Here is a 22,238-nt window from a genome sequence, read left to right as displayed (position 1 = left end):
AAAAGGAAATGGAACCTCAGGCTTGCAACCACACAACGGAATTCTGCCACAACTGGTTGGAGCTTGGAAGCAAATTCATCCCCAAAACCTCTGAAAATGAATGCAGCCTGCCAACAAATGTGTTCTGGCATTGTAAGACTAAAGAGTCATGTGTGCCATTTTGTGCCTGGATTTCTGACTGCAGAAACTACAAGATCATAATTTGAGTTGGTTGGAACACTAAGTTTATGATTATCTGTTACAGCAGCAATAGGAAATAAATAAAGTGATAAATGGTTGATGTTTAACTCTCTATTCTTAATTTTTCAGTGGAATTGGAAAGAAGTCATAAATTGGATGAAGAGTAAAATAGATTGTGTCAGAAGTTTAAAAATGATGAGGAATGCAATAGTTATTTTAGACAGTGGCAAAGTGAATTTAGTAGGAAAATGGAGAATTTCTGGGCATGGCTGAATGCTACTTGAGACTTAAAATTATAAGTTTAATATAAGACAATTCAACAAGGCCGTACTTCTCTAGACCAATAATCCTGTATATTAGCAAGCATGGAAAAAGCAGAGTTAAACAAAAGTTGGAATTTCAAAAGACATACCATTGGTAAAGTGAGCTGAGGGATATAAGGATGTAGCAAAGCCATGATTAGAATACTGTACAGTTGAAAATACTATCTTGGTAAAAGTGAAGGGAGAACAAGGGTGATGTACAGTAGAAATTCGATGAGATCCATAGTTTATAGTTGAAAGCGTGGACAAGAATAATTTTTTAAAAATGAGGTTGGGGCACCTGTGTAGCTCAGTTGGTTAAGCAGCCTGCTGTTGATTTTGGCTCAGGTCATGATCTCAGGGTCATGAGATTGAGCCCCACTTGGGCTCCACACTGAGTATGGAGCCTGCTTAAGATTTTTTCTCTCCCTCTCCTTCTGCCCCTTCCCCACCCCCAATCATGCATTCATGTGCACTCTATGTAATATAAAAATGAAAATAAATTAAAAATGAGGATAGTAATATAAACCCCTAAAAATGGGAAGTAGAAAACAAAAACAGTTAAAGATTGAAGGCAGAGACCAGGGCACATAGGAAACCTAAGTGTATAACGAGAGGCTAACACCGGGGGTAAAACAAGAGAAAGAAGATTAATTCAGTGTCTAAATCCAAATGTATAAAAAGGTTTCAACAAGAGTAAGAATAAATTCTGAGAAATCTGTATCTATTGAAGTGGCAGAGACAGGATCCTAGGCAGAGTTCAGTCAATAAGTGAACATCCAAGAAGACAAATACCACTCAAGCCCACAGAACACAGACAAATGCCGTCCCCTTAGACATGTAGTTAAGGCAAGGAGATAATGAATATACACAAAGGAAGAGCCCTCTCCCGTTTAGCAACAATTATTAGTGGTCAGTAATTATATTATAGATGGGGAAATGATAGGTTTATATTTGTGGGATGAGAGGGCAAAGTTTTGGAGGACATTAGGCATATCAGATTCCATTGGTTCTCTTGCATGTCAAGTCAGCATCATTCTGAGCAAAATCAGATAGAACAAATATTAATTTTAAACACTTCTGTGGGCATAATTTTAAAAGAAATATTAATTAAAAAATCATATCTATGGACAAATATTGGCATTTATTTGTTTCAGAAAATTATTATTTAGGTTTTGCAAAAAAAAATACACTGGAGTGTATATGAAACTCTTTAACATAAACAAATCAAAATGAAACCAAGTTTGTTATGTCAATGAAGACACTTTATAGGGAAACAGAAACAGAGCTGTCTGTGAACCAATGAAGTAGCAGCAGTCCCAAAATGCAGCCTTTCTGGAAGGAACTCCAGTTTCTGTGATGACATTCTCCTGAGAGGAATGAGTCTTGCCCTGTTTTCTTCCAAGTGCCTTCTGTAATGGTGTGTGACGTTAGCCATCTTTGCCAGTAATGAGGTTAACAATAGGCTTGACTTAAAAGACAGGAAGTTGAAAACAAAACAAAAAAAAAGGCCATCATTTACAGTAAGAAAAAGTTTGTATTATTTTAGTGATTGGCAGATTTTTCAGTAGAACCCAGAGAACCAATATCTTCTACAGAAAGTGGGACCATAGCGGCCCTAGTTGAATTTACCATAGCCAATATAGCCAGAGCCATTGCCACAGTCACATCTCCTGCTTCCAAAATCGTCAAGGTGATAGCCAAGACCACCAGAGTAATTGACATGGAAACTCATTACTAATAGGATCTTGGAATTAAATTTCTTTGTTGTTTTTTTTCCTCAAGGGCCAGGAGCTTTTGGACCAACTCCTGTGCTCCTCTGAAGTCCTTAGGGCATCTGAGACTATTCTCTACTATCACATTTAGTTATAATATCCCGCTTTTTTTGGCACTTTGCTGGTGTTGTACCATGCTGGCACAGGACTCTTCTCTATTGGGAATAGTGACAAGTGAAGTAGCAATGCCCCTTATTCTTTGATTGTCCTCACCTCACCTTCAAAGCTTAACCAGTTAGAAGATGAGACCCTTTTTCCTAAACCCATTATAATATAAGCTCAAGACACATCCCAAAGAGGGACGCCTGGGTGGTTCAATCCATTAAGAATCAAACTCTTGATTTCAGCTCAAGTCATGATCTGAGGGTCATGAGATCAAGCCCAGTGTTGGGATCTGCGCTCAGCATGGAGTCTGCTTGAGATTCTCTCCCTCTCCCTCTGCCCCTCCCCCTGCTCACACTGTCTCTCTCTCTAAACGAATAAATAAATAAAATCTAAAAAAAAAAAAAAGACACATCCCAAAGATTCTTCCTTATTCCTAGGTTAGGCCACATTTAGTCATTTGTAAGACAAACTAGTTTTCTTTCTAACTATTCTACTTCTGTGAGTTTTAGTACCTCTAATTGGTACTGCACAACTGATGAAAAAGACCTGGGGAAATATGATATTTCTAATTTATTTATAATATAATTTTATGCTTTGATTCCCTCAGAGACCAGCTTTTGTTTAGACATTGTAATCTGTGATCTTGCTAAACTCACTTGTTTATTGTGGAGATTTTTACAGCTATTTGAGGATTTTCTACATATATAATCATGTAATCTGTGAACAGGGAGCGTTTATTACCCTTTTTCTAACATATATGCCCCTTATTTCTCTTATTTGCTTTATTTTACTAACAGGCCTTCTTGTTTGATATTAAATATGAGTACTCAGAGTGGACATCTTTCCTTATTTTTAATCTTAGTAAGAAAACCTTCAGTCTTTCACCATCAAGTATGATTTTAATCAGGTTCGTTATAGATACCTTTGTCAGAATAAAGATGTGTTCTTCTATTCTTAATTTGCTAAGAGTCTTTTTTAATGTACATTGAATTTTGTCAAATTTGTTTTCTGTATCAATTGAAATGATCATGATACAGAACAATTTCACCCTTCCCAAAATTCCCTTATTCTATCACTTTATAGTGGTACCAACCTCCTGTCCATAATCTCATCAACTGCTCATCTGTTTACTGTTACTATAGATTAGACTTGAAGAATATCAAATAAGTGAAATCATACACTTTGTAATCCTGAAGACTGGCTTATTCAAAATTATGTCTTTGAGATTTCTGCAATGTATTGGATATTATCAATAGTTCCTTCCTTTTTATTGTGAGTAGAACTCCATCATATGTATGTGGCACAGCTGTTTAAATAGATAAGTATTTGAAGGCTATTTGGTTGTTCCAGCATTGGGCTACCACCAATAATGTTGCTATGAACATTTGTGTATCTAAGTCACTTTTAAATATTTTTATTTAAAAATGCACACCAAATTTACCCTCACTGAGGAAACATAGCTTTAACTCTGAAAACAATTCCAAAGATGTACCAAAATTATGATTACAGAAGAAACCAAAATCACTAGCTACATATCTATTTAGCACCTCAAAGGGAAAATTTTTTCAGAAGTATATAAATCAGTATGTATTTATAAAGACTATTAATATGACTTCAGAGTCTAATTTTGTATGCCAAGTGGTACTCTTGGCTGCAGCAAAAATGGCTTCATGCCAGTTCTATCAATGAGCTCTTGCTTAAATTTTGTAAATTACACGTGTATTCTTTTTCTGATGATTTCCAATATTACTCCTTGATGCCAAAGTAACGTCTTCTCCTTCAGTCTCATTATTAAAGCAGCCAGCTGGACACTTTTTCTCACCCATTAGATTCCACAGATGGGAGTAGATCCTAGTCTATTGTGCACATAACTGAAGAAAAGTAATATCAAGCATTATAAGAGGTCTTACTAGAACCCTGCTCATTCAAGTAAGGAAGAGAGAATATTCTACTTCTCTTCAGGATGAGGACTCACAGGACACCAACATGTTTCTTTAAATATAAATAGTCTTTGCAAAGTCCACATCTACACTTTCAAATCATCTGTATCTCATATCTGGTTTGTTGATTCTTAGACACTAACCTTGACATTTCTGATACTTATTTGAAATATCACATTTATTATATGGCAGTCCTTCAATAGAAACCTTTAATTTAACAATTGTATCACGGAAGGCTGGTGGCAACTGTTATATCCACACTCACCCAGGGCCGTGTCTGTAGCCCGCAAAGGAAGGACCTAAGTCTCTAAACTGGCATATCTACAGCCATAGTCCAAGAGACCAAAATAATTGCTCTTTAGTAGCTCATTTTGTCGGAAATAAAAAAAGAAAATAATTTGTTGAAATAAGTTAATTGAAGCAAAATCCATGTTTGCTTTTGCTTTCATTTTTTTTAAATCAAAGGTCATTAAAGAAATGAAACTTACAATGATCATTCATTCCTACATTGTATAAACATCACAATTTTATTTAAAATTAATTAATTAATTAATTAAAATAAATAACATTTAAACATCCCAACTCTATGATGAGGAATCAACTCCAGTGAACTACCAAAACTGCATGAAAAGGGCACTACACACAATTTGCGAAGGGGAAATGAAAGCATCTAGAGATTAACTTGTTCAAGCTTACAGAGTTAGGGAGTAGTGGAGCCAAAACTCAAATCCAAGCCTCTTTAACACCAAACCTTGATGACTAAGTGTGAATCAATTTTTTCTCAGCCTTGAAGAACAAGTAAAGGATGTCTGAAGACACAAGTACAACTATAGAATAAGTTGTCTTAGAGATGTAGCTGTTGAGTATTTGGACCTATTAAGCTAATGGTGACTTTGCAGTTTGCAGTCTATTCTGTCAAGTCTGCTTCTTGTACCCAGTCATCAGTTAATCAAGACGGTAATTCAGTACAAGCCAGAGAACCAACAACTAAATGGACGATACCTGCCTACCCATGCCCAGAGCCACATCTGTAGACCAGTCCATGGAAACTGCCCCATCCACATCCAGACTCACAGCCCAGGTTTCTCTTTAGTGATTCCTGTTGTAGCTCATGATGTCAGGAGCTAAGGATTTCAGTGGGTAGACAGGGCAGTCTGCATTGCAACTATCGATGTGGGAACTTCCATATCCCTTTAAGAGTGAGATTAAGGGGTGCCTGGGTGGCTCAGTCAGTTAAGCATCTACCTTCTGCTCAGGTCATGATCCCAGGGTCCTGGAATGCACTCCCACATCGGGCTCTCTGCTCAGTGGGGAGCCTGCTTCTCCTGCCCCCCTGCCTGACCCTCTGCCTGCCCCTCTGTCTGCCTCTCTGCCTACTTGTGCTCTCTCTCTCTCTCTCTCAAATAAAAGTGGGATTAAGAATCCTTCTTTAAGGATATGTCAAATTCTTCTTCCAGTAAAAATTGCACAGATGAGTTCATAAAACCATTCCTTTCATATTTGAGAGAAGATATGAACTTGCTTATAAAGTACTCTATTCATTTTCTTTTTGTTTAACTTGCATTTTTCAAAACAAATCTGTGGCTATGATGAAATGATATTTATATCTTCAAAGTACTCCTTTCTACATTTCAGTTTTAAAAACAGGTTTCATAACATCAAGTAGTTCTCTTATAAAATAACAATACGTTCCAACCATTAGTTATATTATCCTGCTAAAGTATTTCTTAAATATCATATGTTATCCACATCACTTTTCTTTTATCATTAAATAAATAGCATAGAATTTACTCAGGAAAATGATGAAAAACCATGATCCTTTTTTATAAAAGCGGTGAAAATGTATCAGTTTCCTAATTTCCTTTTATGGTCAGTCAGCAATTTCTAAAGCATAATTTTTATATCGTCTTAAATTTTTCCAAATGTAAAAAATAAATGAATAAATAAACAGCATGCAAACCAACAGGTCTTGAGTAAGAAAAAAGATTAAATGACTTAAAAATAAGTTTGCAAAATAGAGGATCCATGAATGAATAAGTAACATTTATTAGACAAAAATCAAATGTCTTTAATAACTGGAACATTTGCAAAAGTGTTTATCCATTTGCCTCTAGCTTTCTCAGGCAAACAATAAAAGAATTAGAAAGTTTTGTTCTTCCCTAAAGTTCTTAAGATCTAGTTTCATTAACATTAAGAAAATCTAAGAGCTTCATGCAAAAAAAAAAAAAGAAAAGGTAAATCAGTGGAGGGAGTGCCTGTAATTGTTGGACTGACAAAATTGTTGGAAATATTAACAATTAAGGGCAGCAAGGGCCTTGCACATGGGAAGTGATGTAGGAGATTGGTTTAATCCAGTGTTAGGGCAGACTGGTTCAGATTCTTCAAATCAAACCGGAATTTGTTGAAACAATAGAGTTGCTCAGAATATGGAAACAGAGCTATTGTGCTAGAAAGCTTACCATCTCCCCTGCTTCACCCCAAACCCTGAAAAGACTAACTTATATTTTTAATTACCTGGATTCGTCTAAAGGATCATAGAATGTTACAACTAAAAGGAAGCATTGTAAATTAATTATTTCTTCCAAGTTTTCAATTTTACAAATCTTGTAAGTGGTATTTGTGTGTAAGAGAGCAGTAAAAGATGTTGCTCAGAGGCCCAAGACATGGCTTTACCCAATTATTTCCTGTTGAAAAATCAAAGAATAAGTTGAGAAATTCTAGAAATGGGGAAGTATAATTTTGATGGGACATAATATTTATTTGTTATTTCCAAGAATAGACAATTGAAAAGAGCCTAAAGTAGGCTTTAGGGGTGACTAGGTTTGTCTGAGAGGTGAGTTGAAAGATGTGGAGGGAAGTATACATCATCTTATAAAGGTGACACCTCTATGGCAATGAAAATTTAGGGAAAGATCTTGATTTGCATAGTTAATTTGAGCAGATAGTAAAAAATCACAAACCAGTTCTCTGAAATCAATTATGAGCTGCCTTGGGCTAATGTCTCTGCTTTTGTTTATGAGGCTGTTTGGCTGTACATATTTATGAGAGGATATAAATTAAAACCACAAGCTCTCTAATGGGCAGTTATAAATGACCTAATTGTCCGTTGAAACACAATCCATTCTAAATCAGTCATCACTTTCTCTTCTCAAATCTCTCAGTTATAGAAAGAGATACTTAGAATTGTGAAAAGAATTTTAAGACTAAAGTCAAACCTCTAATGGTTGAATCATCTGTTCCTATTCTATCATCTGTTAACTTATACAATCTGAATAAAGTAATATTAAGCATAAAATATGGGTCACTGTTATGGATTAAACTATGCCCCCGCAAAAGATATTTTGAAGACCTCACCTGCCCACCCCATACCGGTGGATGTGAAATCGGGTCTTTGCAGTTGAAGTTGAGATGAGGTCAAGATAAGGTCATTAGTGTGGGCCCTAAGCCAATATGATTATTCAGTATGACTGGTGTCCATATAAGAAGGGGAAATTTGGACACAGAGAAAGAGAGTCATAAAGGGAGGAAGGCGTAGCCACACTGAGGGAGCATACAGTGTGACAATGACTGCAGAGACTGGAGTTCTGTTACCTCTGGAGCAGCAAGCCAAGGAACGCCAGATTGCCAGCATACCACCAGAAGCTAGGAAGAGGCAAGGGAAGATTGCAGCCTTGTCAGGAGGGAGTACAGCCTTGCAGACACCTTGAGTTTGGACTTCTAGCCTCCAGAACTGTGAGATAATAAATTTCTCTTGTTTTAAGACACACGGTTGGTGACACCTTGTTAAGCAACCCTAGGAAATTAGTACAATTACCTACTGTTCTATCTACCATGGTATATACTTATTTTTTTCATGCATATGCATGTAGTGAAGGGTAGGCTTATTTTACAACAGTTCTTGAAAGTAAAAATTATGGTCAGATTTAATTGATTAAAAATGTATCAATGAAGTTAAGAAACTTGCCTTATGCCATAGAGTTAGTAGTGAAAAGGGAGTACAATGCCAGCCTCTTTGTCTCTAAATTCTCTATTTTTCCACTCTTCTAACTACTTCTTAGAGTTGTTTGAAAACTTAAAAAGCTTTTTTATACTTTAATTCCTATGTTTTGGAGTATTAAGAAAATTAAATGTTTATATATATATATAAACATATATATATATTTATATAAAACACCTTGCAAAATATCTGACACACAGTAGTTTTCTTACTAATTAGTTTTGTTTATGCAACAAATATTTATTGAGCTCATGTCATGTGCTAGACACAATTCTAGAAGTCTGTTCATTACAGGTTAACAGCAGCTTAACTTCAAAGCACTTCCAAAGGGTTTTCCTTTAGCCTTTGGTTTTTCTTTAGTTCAATCACCCCTCAACTAACTACATATAAATCTCTAGGGAAATAAAGACCAACAGTCTCATTGTTCTTCTACTACAGCTTATGAGAAAGAAAGAAAAGCAACAACAGTCATGTATGATAAACCATCTAGGACAATCTCTTTCAAATCTGTGGTCTCCTTTCTTGCTGAACCCCAAATTACTTCAACTTCCCTTGCTGTCCTTCCCTTGTCTGGTAATTAGAAGCTTTCTGGTTGGCCCTGCAAAGAAATATCCAGCTTCCAAGCATCACTAAGAAGAAAAAAGTACATTTGCTTCCCCATTAGATGATTTTTGTGGTAAAATAGAAATGTTTAAAGAAGCCAGAGAAAAACTTAACTTTTAAAGCTAAGGTCAAAAGAAGAAACTAGACTTTTTTAACAAAAATATAACACAAAGTCCTCTGAAAAGGTGATCCCTGAAAGAATAATCCTAAAGCACAATAATCGGTCCATAGGGTAACTTTAAAATTAGCAAACATTAATACAAGATCAAGTAGAAGAATACAGCTTTATTGAAAATTGACCACAGAGATGCCACAGGCAACAATTTGTAAAATTTCCAATCAATTCATGGAATGAAGTGCCGTTGTTGATCAATTTCAGGGCTTCAGTGTGAGTTCTGATCCTTTTCACTGTACATATGGCCAGATGTACATAGAGCAGCATCCAGACTTCATTGGAAATAGAAAGATGAAAGAATTAGTGGCAGGGTGATAGAATTCTAAAGTTCCAAAGCACCAGTCTTTTTCATTTTCAGTAAAAACTAGAAAATCCATATCTTCCATAGCATGATGGGCGGCAGCAGCCATATCTGTAGCCTCCCCAGCCCCACCCTAGTCCTCTGAAGCCACCACAACCACAGCCATAGCCCAGGCCTCCATAGTAGTTGCCATAGTAGTAGCTCATAGTGTCAGGAGCTGGGGGTTTTTGTTTGATATGAAGGTGTGTTTCCCAAGTGCGAATGTTGCCATCTGCCCAGGGACTCTTATATATCTCCAAAAAGGGTGTGGCAATAAAAACAAACTTGCATAATCTTCATTCCATGGCCTCAATGACATGAAAAACAGACTCATTAATTTCTTTGTTTTCTAATTTAGGACAGTTTGCACAGATTCCAATAAAATAGGCCCTGGCTGTGTTGACAATGACCAGGGTATCTTCAAAGATCCCACATGAGATGACTGCCACCCATAAAATCATAGCATCTCATCTCTGTTCAAAATTATGGATACATTCTTTACTGAATGAAGTCAATATCATGGGAAACTATAGTTAATTTTGCAGTGAGACTGAAAAAGTGTTGGTGATCCTTGTTCAAAATCCCCAAATATGCCACTTTTCTAGTTCACTCTATTCCATTAAGATCTTGAACAATTTATTTTTTTCTTATAAAAATTGAGTTGCTTAAAAGTTTGGCTGTCATCAGTTTTTATATTCTTTTTGTAAAATAAATTGTGGGATTTTTTTCTTTCCCAATACACTCATCAAATAATTCCCAAAGAATTTAAGTGAATTTGGCATTGAATGTCGATTCACTTCACCTGACTGGTCGGAATCATATGAAAATTCAGCATATCCTTTTCTTTTGGCACTTGATCTTGAGTTTCCAAAATCAACAGCAAAGAAAAATCATAAAACACTCTCGCCAACACAGGACTTTTGTTTTGATTCTTCAGGAAAATGTAACAGGAATGGTATGTCCATTACCATTACCATGTGCTACTTGTCTAGAACCTATTGGATTTACTTGAGTCAAAAAAAAAAAAAAATAGAAAAATCAATGAAAAAGATCCAATAACAGTAAGAATGGTTAGATTTCCTCTGTTAGTTGTCTCCAGATAGGACCACAGCTCCAAGACTCATTTTATAATAAAAGCATCTACAAGACAAGGAACTAAATTATTTAATGGATATTAATCATTAGCACTAAAAAGATAAAAGAAAACAACATTGCTGATGGGTCAACAGGAATCATTTTTATATTCAAATCACTAACTGAATTTAAATTATGCACCAATTGTTTCATAAGTGAAATAAATATTCATTATTCCTTAAATGGAAGAGGTGTCAGTATTATAAAGCTTCATATACCTAAGACATCTATGAGCAAGTCCTCAAGCTATTTCGACCTTTTGAGCCTCTAATGTGAAATGTCCTAAAAAGACACCAATTATATCACTTCCTGCAGGAACTCTCAGACACAGGATTAACCCAAGGTGAAATACATGTGTGATAAAGAGCTAATCTCTTTGACCTACTAGGAAATCGAAAGATCAGAATTTGTATTGTTAAAGGTAACAAAATTTCATTTGAAAGATATACTACTCAGTACAAGTTTAGATTTTGTTTTTGTTTTTGTTTTTTTAACAGCTATGTATTTTTTCCTGAATAAGCTACACCAAAAAGACTTTTGAAAAATAATTTATTTACCTGAAATTAGCAATTTGAAAACACTTTCACATACATATCTTCCTCTGTTCCTATTCACAACTCACTGAAATTTGGCAGGAAAATGTTATTTTCTTCATTTTATCGGCGTACCTTGCATTTGAAAGTAGAATTATGCACCTTCATGATCATTTTTGAGAGGCTAGGAGATTTTCTTTAAGTTATATAAGCAAATAAATGGGACTTTAATGTGATTCATGTCACTTCAATCCTACTTTAGATCATCTGGAAGGAATGCATCAAAAATTAACTTTTAAGAATCAAAATATAATAGTTAAAATACAATTTGGTTTCTAAAGAGGATTTGGAAATCAACTGTCAATGCCTTGTCCAATTTTCAGCTAATACTTTAATTCGGCCATTGGAGGTCCCAATCAGTCTTAATCAATAACCTCTTTGGGTCACAAAATTCTATTATATTAATGATGTTTTTACTTTTAACAAATATTCATTGAGCATCTGTCTGTGTTGTGCAATGTATCAATACAAAGGGAACATACAGAGGCTGACCTCAAAGCCTGTACAATGAGAGAGATTCTATTTTTTCATACCACCAATCCACAACCACTAAGTATGATGGGCACTAACAAGTCTGTTCCAAATTTCTCCATTCCAGCAAATAAACATGGGATGGTTCATTTTAGGTCCAAATTAATTGTCTTAATAAAAAAGGGGACAATTTTATTTCACAACAATTTTACATGCTGCATTATTACAAACACACCTCATTTTATTGTGCTTTACTTTACTGAACTTATGCAGATCTTGCCTTTTTTTTACAAATTGAAGGTTCACAGCAACCCTGTGTCAAGCAAGTCTATCAGAGGCATTTTTTTTCCCAACAGCATTTGCTCACTTCATGCCTCTGTGTCATAATTCTTGCAATATTTCAAATTGTTTTCATTATTATTATATTTGTTATGGTGATCTGTGATCAGTGATTATGACTCACTGAGAGTTCAGGTGATGGTTAACATTTTTGAGCAAAAAAGTATTTTTTTAATGAAGGTATGTCCTTTTTTTAGACATGATGCAATTTTACACTTAATAGGCTATGATATTATGTAAACATAACTTTTATATGCACTGGGAAACCAAAAAATTCATTTGCCTTACTTTGTTGCAGTATTTGCTTTACTGTGGTGTTCTGGAACCAAACCACAATATCTCTGAGGTATGCTTGTAATTTTAAAAATACAACCTACATTCTTCAGCATCTAAAGTTTTAGAGAGAGTGCTCGTTTATTTTATTTAAGGTAATTTCCTTATCTTTGTACTTGAAAGAAAATAACCAGCAGTAACATGAAATCTGCTTGATGAATGATAAATTCTTTTGTCAGTTTTATTTTCAATCCTATACACTAAAATTTTTAAGACTAAGTGATTTGTAAGCTTCCTGGAACCCAGTGTCCCAGCAAGAGTGTGTATGTGAAAATTAAATATCAGGCAGATGCCTCTAAGAAGGTCATCAAATGACCATAATGTAGGAAATGGCAGCTAAACAATAAACCATAACATATATACCAAACAGTACCATTTCGGTCATTATTAAGAACTTGTTTGATATAAACACAACATGAACTATCCAGAGGAACATGATATAATTTCAGTTTATTATTTCATCTTTTGATGTGATTGTCATATCAGATCTTGCCCAGATCAGAAGATCTTCCAAGTGTACAAAATTCTTGTACTAATTTCTAGATGGTGTGGCCTGGAGAGTGCAAAGCATCTGAAAGCTACCACAAAAACATTGTTCTCTGGAAAGAGAGCACAGGTAGAAATGGCCATCAAGCATTGCTATAACACAGTGGAGACATTGGGTACCATCTAGAACAGTGATTTTCCAGGAAAAGTTTTGAGTAATGAAAAGTCTGGGGACCTATAACAAACCTATTAAAAACGAATTATCTAAGAGTATACCCCAAGAAACTAAATTGGTCATGAACTCCAGGTATTTTTGATTCACACTTACTTTGAAAAACAATACATTTTGAGAAGCAAGACCCTCATTCTACAGGTGGGAAACAGATAAGTCAATTAAGTAAATTAACTTGTCAAGGAAGCAGAGTATACTTTCATATGTAGGTATGTATATATACATACATGTATGTATTTTATTTTTATATATTTTTATACATTTTATTTTTATATGTTTATTTTAAGATATAAAAGTGACCTGATTATATATAAAGAACATTAGAAATTTGAAAATTCAGTGTTCGGTACAGGGTTTTTTTTTTAAATAGTATTTTTGTTACTTACATATTATTATACATTTTATTTTATATCAACCAGATGTATAAAAATATTTTCTTTGATCATCATAGATTTATGGTCCCATAATAAGCCTCAGAGAACAAACCATGTTATTGAAATAAAGTTTGCAATTTGTTATATTTTTAAAGTCATAAAAATAGTAGCTCACAGAATGATTCTGTAAAAATGGAATCACATACAAAAACCACTGAAAACAAATGAAAGATAGGATATATGAAAGCACACACAGGTTTTGTGCATCCTGTTCTCCCATGTCCTCAATACCTCAAACATTACCCAGTGCATTGTGACAAGCAGTGCACTTTTGTTGGATCAAATCCATTACTAAATCAAAACATTGTTGAATCAAACCAAACCTCCAGAAGAAAGAAGAGTAACATTCTGATTGAAATCCCATTTACCCAGTAGAAACGTACAGAAATGAATTGATTAAGCCCCACTCCCTATGCCAGTTAAATTAAAAATACAAGTTACATGAGATCACAACAGATACTAGTGACTAAGTAATAGCAGGTGAAATCCTGATTCAATGGAAATATCCCAGATTCTTCTAGAGAAAGGAACAACTAGTTCCATCTGGAGCATGCTATGCACTTGCTTGGTCACCAAATGAACCACATAAATGTTTTTGTCCCTTAATATTACTCGTAAGTACTCATATTGCTTGTAATTACTTAATTTAGTCCTCTATCACTTTCTCCTGGATTAATGGAAGAGCCTCCCCAATGGTCACGCTGCCCCAAGAAAGGACCCTCATCTGATCTGTTCTCCATACTGCGTCCAAATCAATGTTCCCCAAAAAACAAATCTAATCGTTTCATTTTTCAGCCATTATATCTTTAAGTCACTAGAGAAAAGATTAAATTCTTAAATTCACAAACAAGGTTTTTTTTATCACCAAACTTATTTTTCTCCATCCCATTCACACGCAGTTGACAATTTATCTCCCTTTATGCCATATGTAACAAAGATGTTGACCTACTACCTGCTTTGAGACTTTACAGGAACTGATCCTTCATTCTGGAGTTCTCCTTTGTACTTCTTTACCCACCTTATCCCAACTATCCTTCAAAACCTAGGTCAGGTGTAACCTTCTTCAAGAACACTTCAAAGACATCACAAGTTACTTCTATCTGTCTGCTTTAGAAAATGCTTCAGAGTGCTGCCAAAAGCCAAAACCCTATCTTTGCATTTCATCAGCTTTTAGTATACTAATTAATTTGTTTACTATCTTTTCCATTATACTATCTACTCCTTCAGGGCAAGAATGTTTATTAGAATCACATTTTATAACTTTTGTGGATGGAATAGAGTAGGTAATATATTGTTAGTTGAGTGAATAAATTATGAAGTGAATCCATAGAAAACAAATTCTGTACAATCTCTGCTTTTTATGAATCTTATGGGTTTTCCTTTCTTTTGTGGTCAATATCCCTGAACACCAAAAGGTTTACTTCAATGTGTTTATATTCTTCTGCTCTATTAAGTGAAATAAATTGAAATTAAAGAATAATTCTGGAAATGTTGTTTCTGTTTATCACTGGCATCTTAGATTTCCCAGGTAGGTGAAGGAGCAACTCCAGAGGTCTGAGTCTCCCAATACACCTCCTGACAAATACACAGACCTACTAAAAGAAAATTATAAAACCACACAAATGTTATGTTTTCAACATAACTACAAGATGGAAGATTCTATAAAGTACAAATTAGAAAAAAGAAATGGCAGAGAAAGCATCAACTTCTAGTGGAGATATTTCTTGAATTTTTCCCCTAATTCTTTGTTGAGAAGGAAGAAACTTTGGGGTTGCCTGGGTGGCTCCATTGCTTAAGTGTCTGCCTTTGGCTCAGGTCATGATCTCATTCTGGGAGGGAGCCCCGCATCGGGCTCCCTGCTCAGTGGGGAGTCTGCTTCTCCCTCTCCCCGGCCCCTCCCCCCTTCTTGTGTTCTCTCGCATGCTCTCTCTCTGTCAAATAAATAAATGAAATCTTAAAAGAAAAGAAGTATGGATTCAAATGATAACAAAAAATGGAATTAAGGAAAAGCAGAAAAATGATAAAAGTAATGAATATACGGCTAAAAAAAAGAAAAGGAGCCAGAAAGAAATGGGTAAAATGAGAGACAGGAAGAAATCCAACTTATATGTAAGTAGACAAAAAGAAAAAATGCGATAGGATAATACTCAAAATTACAACCTAAGAAAAAACTCCAACATTAAAAGAAAACTCTCAATATACATATTTCATAGCCATTTATTACCTGGGAAAATGACCCACAATGAACAACTTCAAGATATGTTCTAGTTAAAAATTCTGGAAAAGATCAATGTGATTGTATTTACTGATACTGAACTGTACACTTAAAAATTACTAAAATGGTAAATTTTATGTTATGTGTATTTTAACACACTAAAAAAAAATGACTTTAAAGATAAGGAAAAAACCTTCAGGCCATCCAGGAAAAGACCAAATAACTTACAATGATAAAAGAATTAGATCCTTGACAGACTTCTTCAAGGCAGCTTACAAATCAAACCAATAATTTTGCAGTATTTTCAGAAGCCTCAAGGAAATAAAATGTGAACCAGAGATTATATACCTAATCGTTCTGTCCTTCAAATATACCAGTTTTAGGGGAAAAAAAAGTTTTTAACTGCACAAAAATTTAGAGAATATTGCACTCATAAGCTTTCTTTGATCAATGAACCAAGGATCCAGCAGAGATATTTCAGGAAACTTTGTGAAGGACTGATATTGAGAATTTAACATAGTTAATTTTTTATCTAAGACTAAACCAAGGATGAAAATGAGGAAAGGAATATGTAAACGCTATATAGTATGAAAAAGTAAAACAAATTCAGCTGGAAATAAAAGAGGAGGGGAGAGTAAAAGGTAGAAAAAGTTATGTGATAGTTAAGTAAGATGTTTATCCCTCAAGCTGACAAATCAGATAGTGAAAGTTTAAATAAGAAAATGTTTATCATTCAAAATTGTTTATTATCCAGTGTTTATCATTCAAAACTGGCAAATCAGGTAGTAAAAGTTTAAATTAGAAAATGAGGGGCTGGGGCATCTGGGTGGCTCAGTCGGTTAGGCATCTGCAGATGCCCCAGCCCCTCATTTTCTAATTTAAACTGGGATCAAGCCCCCTTGTCAGGCTCCCTTTCTGGGTGGGGAGTCTGCTTATCCTTCTCTCTCTCTGCCCCTCCCACACTCATGCTTTCTTGCACCCAGGTGTGCACGTTCTCTCTCCCTCTTTCTCTCAAATAAATAAATTAATTAAAAGAAAATAAGGGCTAAGGACCTTTGTACAAAAATATGTAATTAACCACTAGATAACCACTAAAAAAAATTACCAGAACATTTCTAAATATCAAAAGAAGTGTATAAAATATTGAGTAAAGAAAATACAATATATAGAGAAAGAAGCTGAGCAAACATAAAATAGTAATTATGACACTAAACCTAATAGCAACTTAATAAATATGAATAAGCTTTTCTTAGCAGCTAAAATAAAATATAAATTGAGATCACAAAGAATTGACTGTTTTCAAGAGAAACATTTAAAGCCAAGTAATTAAGAAAGTTTAATGACAGAAGCATATGAACACTAATACAGGGGCGCCTTGGTGGCTCAGTCGTTGAGCGTCTGCCTTCGGCTCAGGTCATGATCCTGGGGTCCTGGGATCGAGCCCCGCATCGGGCTCTCTCCTCTGCGGGGAGCCTGCTTCTCCCTCTCCCACTCCCCCTGCTTGTGTTCCCTCTCTCACTGTCTGTCTCTCTCTGTCAAATAAATAAATAAAATCTTAAAAAAAAAAGAAGCCTATGTACACTAATACAATAATGAGATACCACTATGCACTTATTAAAATGGATAAAATCCCACAAACTCACAATTCCAATTGATGGCAAGGGTTCAAAGCATCAAGAACTTCATTGCTGGTGAGAATGCTAAATGATTCAGCCATTTTGGAAGACAATTTAGTGTTTTCTTAAAAAGCTAAATGTAATTGTATCATAAGGTACAGCAATTGTTCTCCTGGATATCTATCCAAATGATCTGAAATTTTGTGTCTACCCAAAAATGTACATGTGAATATTTATGGCAGCTTTACTCATAACTTCTATCAACTGGAAGCAATGTCCTTCAGTAAGTGATAGGATAAACAACTGCAGTACATCCATACAGTGTATTCAGCAAAAAAATAATTGAATTACCAAGATGAAAAGACATAAATAAATCTTCAATAAATATTACTAAGTAAGTTTCTTACAGTAGAGAAATTTGACAAAATGACCTCAGATAGTTAAGGTCAACATCAAGAGTAAAAATTTATGTTGATAGTATATATCCTTGATATGATGTGATGAAATGCCACTGTACCTCTGTGGTCTTCCTCCCCAAAATCATAATTCCAGTTTAATTAGGAGAAAACTATGGACAGATCCCAACTGAGGGACATTCTACATAATACCTAACCAGTACTCCTAGAAACTGGAAGAGGCTTTGGGGTTAGAGGAAGTCTGAGAAAGCCAAGAAGAGCTTAAAGAGCTCTGACATTCTACAGAATACCTAACCAGCACTCCTAGAAACTGAAAGAGACTTTGGGGCTAGAGAAAGTCTGAGAAAGCCAAGAAGAGCTTAAAGAGCTCCGATAACCAAAAGCAATAAGGAACTCTGGTTGGTATCCCAGAACAGAAAAATTCCACTACATAAAAACTAGGGAAATCTGAATAAATTATAGACTTTAGTTGGTAATAATGTGTCAGTATAGATTCATTAGTCGTAACAAATACACCATACTAATGTAAAATGTTAATAGCAAGGAAAATTGGGTATAGGATATATGGGAACTCTCTGTGTTATTTTCACCTTTTTTTTTGTAAATCTAAAATTGTTTACAAAATAGATTATCATGTTTTAATGTATAGGTAAAGGTATAGCAGGTAAATGGGAAGAATGAGAAAGCACTTGTTGTGATTCTGATATCAAAGTAAAATCCAACCAAATGGTGAAACACATCAAAGAAGGCCATCTTCTAAAGTTAAAAGACACTTCGAGATGAAGAAATAACAGTTATTGTTGTGTATGAAATAACACAGCAACGACCTGTATAAACCAAATATACTGGAGATGCATGGAGACGTAGAACACACCAAGCTCAGAACAAGACATAAAATGGAAAAATATAAGAAAGAGTATGGAGGACCAAGATAATATAAACCATATTGACTGACTTTAAAATTATAAATTACTTTACATTTTGGTAATAGAAAATAAAAATTATTCTCAAATGTATATGAAACCTCACAAACATTTATCATTTTAGATCACAAAGAAAGCATCAGGAAGTTCCAGGAAGCAGATGTTATAAAAAAATGTTCTCTAATAATAACACAATACAACATGCAATTAATAAAAAATTAAAAACTTAATGAGTCTGCAGGGCACCTGGGTGGCTCAATCAGTTGGGAATCCAACTCTTGATTTCCACTTGGATCATGATCTCAGCATCCTGAGATCGAGCCCTGTCAGTTCTGTGCTCTGCAGGGAGTCTGCTTGAGATTCTTTCCTACTCCTTTCCCTCTGTCCCTCCGCCTGCTCATTCTCTCTCTCTCAAATAAATAAATAAATCTTAAAAAAAAAATACAAAACCTAATGTCTCCTTCTACCCAGAAATTAAAACAAATAAACAAAAAACTATGAACTCTTGGGTGAAAGAAGAAATAGAAAACAGATTACATAATTTTTAAATGGTGATAATGGTCATGGAAATTGTATGTATCATATTATGGGTATTCAATAAAAAGATAGAGGAAAATTTCATTGTAAGCACATATGTCAGTAAAATACAAAAATGCAATAATTTTAAGTTTCCAATTCAAAATTGGGAAGTACAAACAAGTAAACTAAGAGAAAGTATAATGAAGGAATTATAAAAAAGATATTGATCAAAGCACCAAAGAAACATAAAAAAGAATAGAACAGTCAATTATACAAAATCATGGTTATTGAATACAATAAAATAGAAAAACTACCAGCTAACTTAATTTTAAAAGAGAAGAAAAATATAACTAAATTTAACTAAAACATACATAAATGTATATAAGTATATAATAAACATAAATATAAGTACACACACATATATATGTATATATATAGAGAGAGAGACTTCTTTATGGATTTCTATGTAAGTAAATTTGAAAACCTGAATAAGATTCATAGTTTTGTGGGAAAAAAAGATTTACTACAATGGAAACCATTAGAAATAGAAATACTAAAGCCTAATCTTTGAGAAGAAAAAGAGAAAGATTGTAAAAAAATCCCTACCCCCAAAAGCCACAAATCCCATTATCTCAAAGGTCATTCTACCAAAAATTCAAAGACATTGTCTTTATGCAACATAACTTATTCCAGAGCATCGAAAGTGAATGAAGCCTCCAAATACTTTTTTAAAAAGCAAATATACCATGCTGGGGCATTTAGGTGGCTCAGTCGGTTAAGCATCTGCCTTCGGCTTAGGTCATGATCCGAGGATCCTGGGATTGAATCCCGCATCAGGCTCCTTGCTCAGCGGAGAGCCTGCTTCTCCCTCTGCCTACAGCTCCCCCTTCTTGTGCTCTGTCTCTCTCTGACAAATAAATAAATAAATAAATAAATAAATAAATAAATAAATAAGTAAGTAAATAATAAATAAAATCTTAAAAAAAAAACTTGATAAAGAGAACACACACACAAAGAAAATTATAGCCGAGTATTACTTATGAGGATGTATGCAAAAAATGGTAAATAAAATATTAGCCCATCGAATCTAAAACCATAATAAAAAATAATGCATCATGAGGAGATGGCATTTATTTTAAGAATATAAATGATCTCGATATAAGGACACTTGTTAATATAATGCATCATGTTAACAACTTCAAGAAAAATCACATTCTTATTTCCATAAATGCTGAATAACTTCTGACAAATTTCAACACTCATTCGTAATAAAAGTATTCAAGAAAATAGGAATTGATGGATGATTTCTCAACATAATAAGATTGTCTTAAAGTTAGCATCTTTGTTAATGGTGGAGCTTAAGAGGCAATTCACCAAGATCAGGAGAAAGGCAAAGATGTCCACATTACTCACTATTCAATCCTGTTCTGGAGATATTAGCTAATGCAGTTGGGCAAAAATACCATGCTATTTTTCACTTATCAGATCGGCAAAAATGTGAAATACATGACAATGCATTCCATTGGTGAGGCTATGGAGAAATAGTCATTCTTGTACATTGCTGATGGTAATGAAAATTGGTAAAATCTAGGTGAAGTATGTGGTAGGGAGAATGATGCCCCTGCCCAAATGTCCATATTCTAGTTCTAATCTATAAAACATTACATGGCCAAAAAGACTATGCAGACATTATTATGATTATGGAATGTGAGACAAGATTACCCTAGTTATCCAGGTGGGTCCAATCTTATCACATTAGCCCCAAAAAACAGAACCTTTCCCTGACCTGTTGTAGAGAACCAGAGGGATAGCAGCATGAGGAGGACCCCATGTTCCCTTGCTGGCTTTGAAGATGAAGGAAGGGGACCTGGGCCACAAAATGCAGGCAGTCTATAGAAGCTGGAGAAATCAAGGGAATCTATTCTCCTAGACAGCCTGCAGAAAGGGATGCAGCCCTACAAAATCTGTGCTGGCTGGCTGACTTCTAAAACTCTAAGATAATGAATATGGGTTGTTTCAGCCACCAAGATTATAGTAATTTATTAGAGCAGCAATAGAAAACTAATATATAAAAGAAATTGGCAATGACTAATGCATAAATTTGTGAATCCGCAATGCCTCTTCAGGAATTTACCGTGAAGATATATCTCTAGCAATATAAATATAATGTGTACAAGGTTATTCATTACACCGTTGTTTGTAATTACACGTAATGATGGAACCCTAGGGCCCACGAAAGAGGATGATTGAATCTATCCACAAAATGGAGTATTACACAACTTAAGCATTAAAAACTTTAAAGAAAGAACATATCTTAAAACTGATACAGAATGATTTCCACGGGGGCGCCTGGGTGGCTCAGTCGTTAAGCGTCTGCCTTCTGCTCAGGTCATGATGTTAGGGTCCTGGGATCGAGCCCTGCGTCGAGCCCCCTGCTCAGTGGGGAGCTTGCTTTTCCCTCTCCCACTCCCCCTGCTTGTGTTCCGTCTCTCGCTGTATCTCTCTCGGTCAAATAAATAAATAAAATCTTAAAAAAAAAAAAAAAAAGGAATGATTTCCAGGAAACATCTTTAAGCGAAAGAGAAGAAAGCAAAGTACAATAAAAGGATCTACAGGATCTTTTATGTAAAAAATACAAAAAGAGATAAATAGACATTTATCACATTATTTGAGGGTGAGGAGGAAGGATAAACCACAAGCCAATCAGACTGGTCACCTACAGAGGAAGAGCAGGGATGAAGTGAAAAGGTTAAGAGGGTTAGTAACAGGATAGAAAGGGTGAATTCTGAGCTCTGATGTGATAGATTTCTCTTTTGACCTTTTCTTGAAATACGTATTTACTATATTTATTTATTAATTATTATATTTACCATTAACTATTAATATTAGGTATTAATATATTACATATATTTATTATAACCATACAGTAGGTATTCTTCTCCATATAGCTCCTTTAGTTCAGTTATGTCTGTGCTCACCCACATTATTGAAGGCAAAAGACCTTCATTCCTTATCCTTGCCCGGTGGGAATGTACCACAGGGCACTCATCCATTCTGCAGCTGATGGACATTTAGCTGGTTTCCAGTTTGGGGCTCCTGTGCATAGCACT

At 34.8% G+C, this 22,238-nt stretch overlaps 1 protein-coding gene across 1 annotated transcript; it reads right to left on the bottom strand.

Annotated features, from left to right (window-relative positions):
• Positions 1-9,431: 9,431 nt before the first annotated feature.
• On the bottom strand, positions 9,432-9,584 carry LOC148164978 (keratin-associated protein 19-6-like). The gene has a single exon (XM_088022502.1). It carries the CDS (start codon positions 9,582-9,584, stop codon positions 9,432-9,434), a length of 153 nt encoding a protein of 50 aa, XP_087878628.1.
• Positions 9,585-22,238: the final 12,654 nt, after the last annotated feature.

Source organism: Eumetopias jubatus, unplaced genomic scaffold (genome assembly GCF_037043125.1).
Source record: "Eumetopias jubatus isolate StellerSeaLion01/CBP00866 unplaced genomic scaffold, mEumJub1_p1.0 scaffold_1, whole genome shotgun sequence".
Taxonomy (NCBI): Eukaryota; Metazoa; Chordata; class Mammalia; order Carnivora; family Otariidae; genus Eumetopias; species Eumetopias jubatus.
The sequence above is the reverse complement of the archived record's forward strand: the minus strand, read 5'-3'. Positions and strand labels throughout refer to the sequence as shown.

Excerpts from the sequence above, each read along its gene's own strand:
- LOC148164978 (XM_088022502.1), bottom strand. The coding sequence starts at position 9,584 with ATGAGCTACTACTATGGCAACTACTATGGAGGCCTGGGCTATGGCTGT.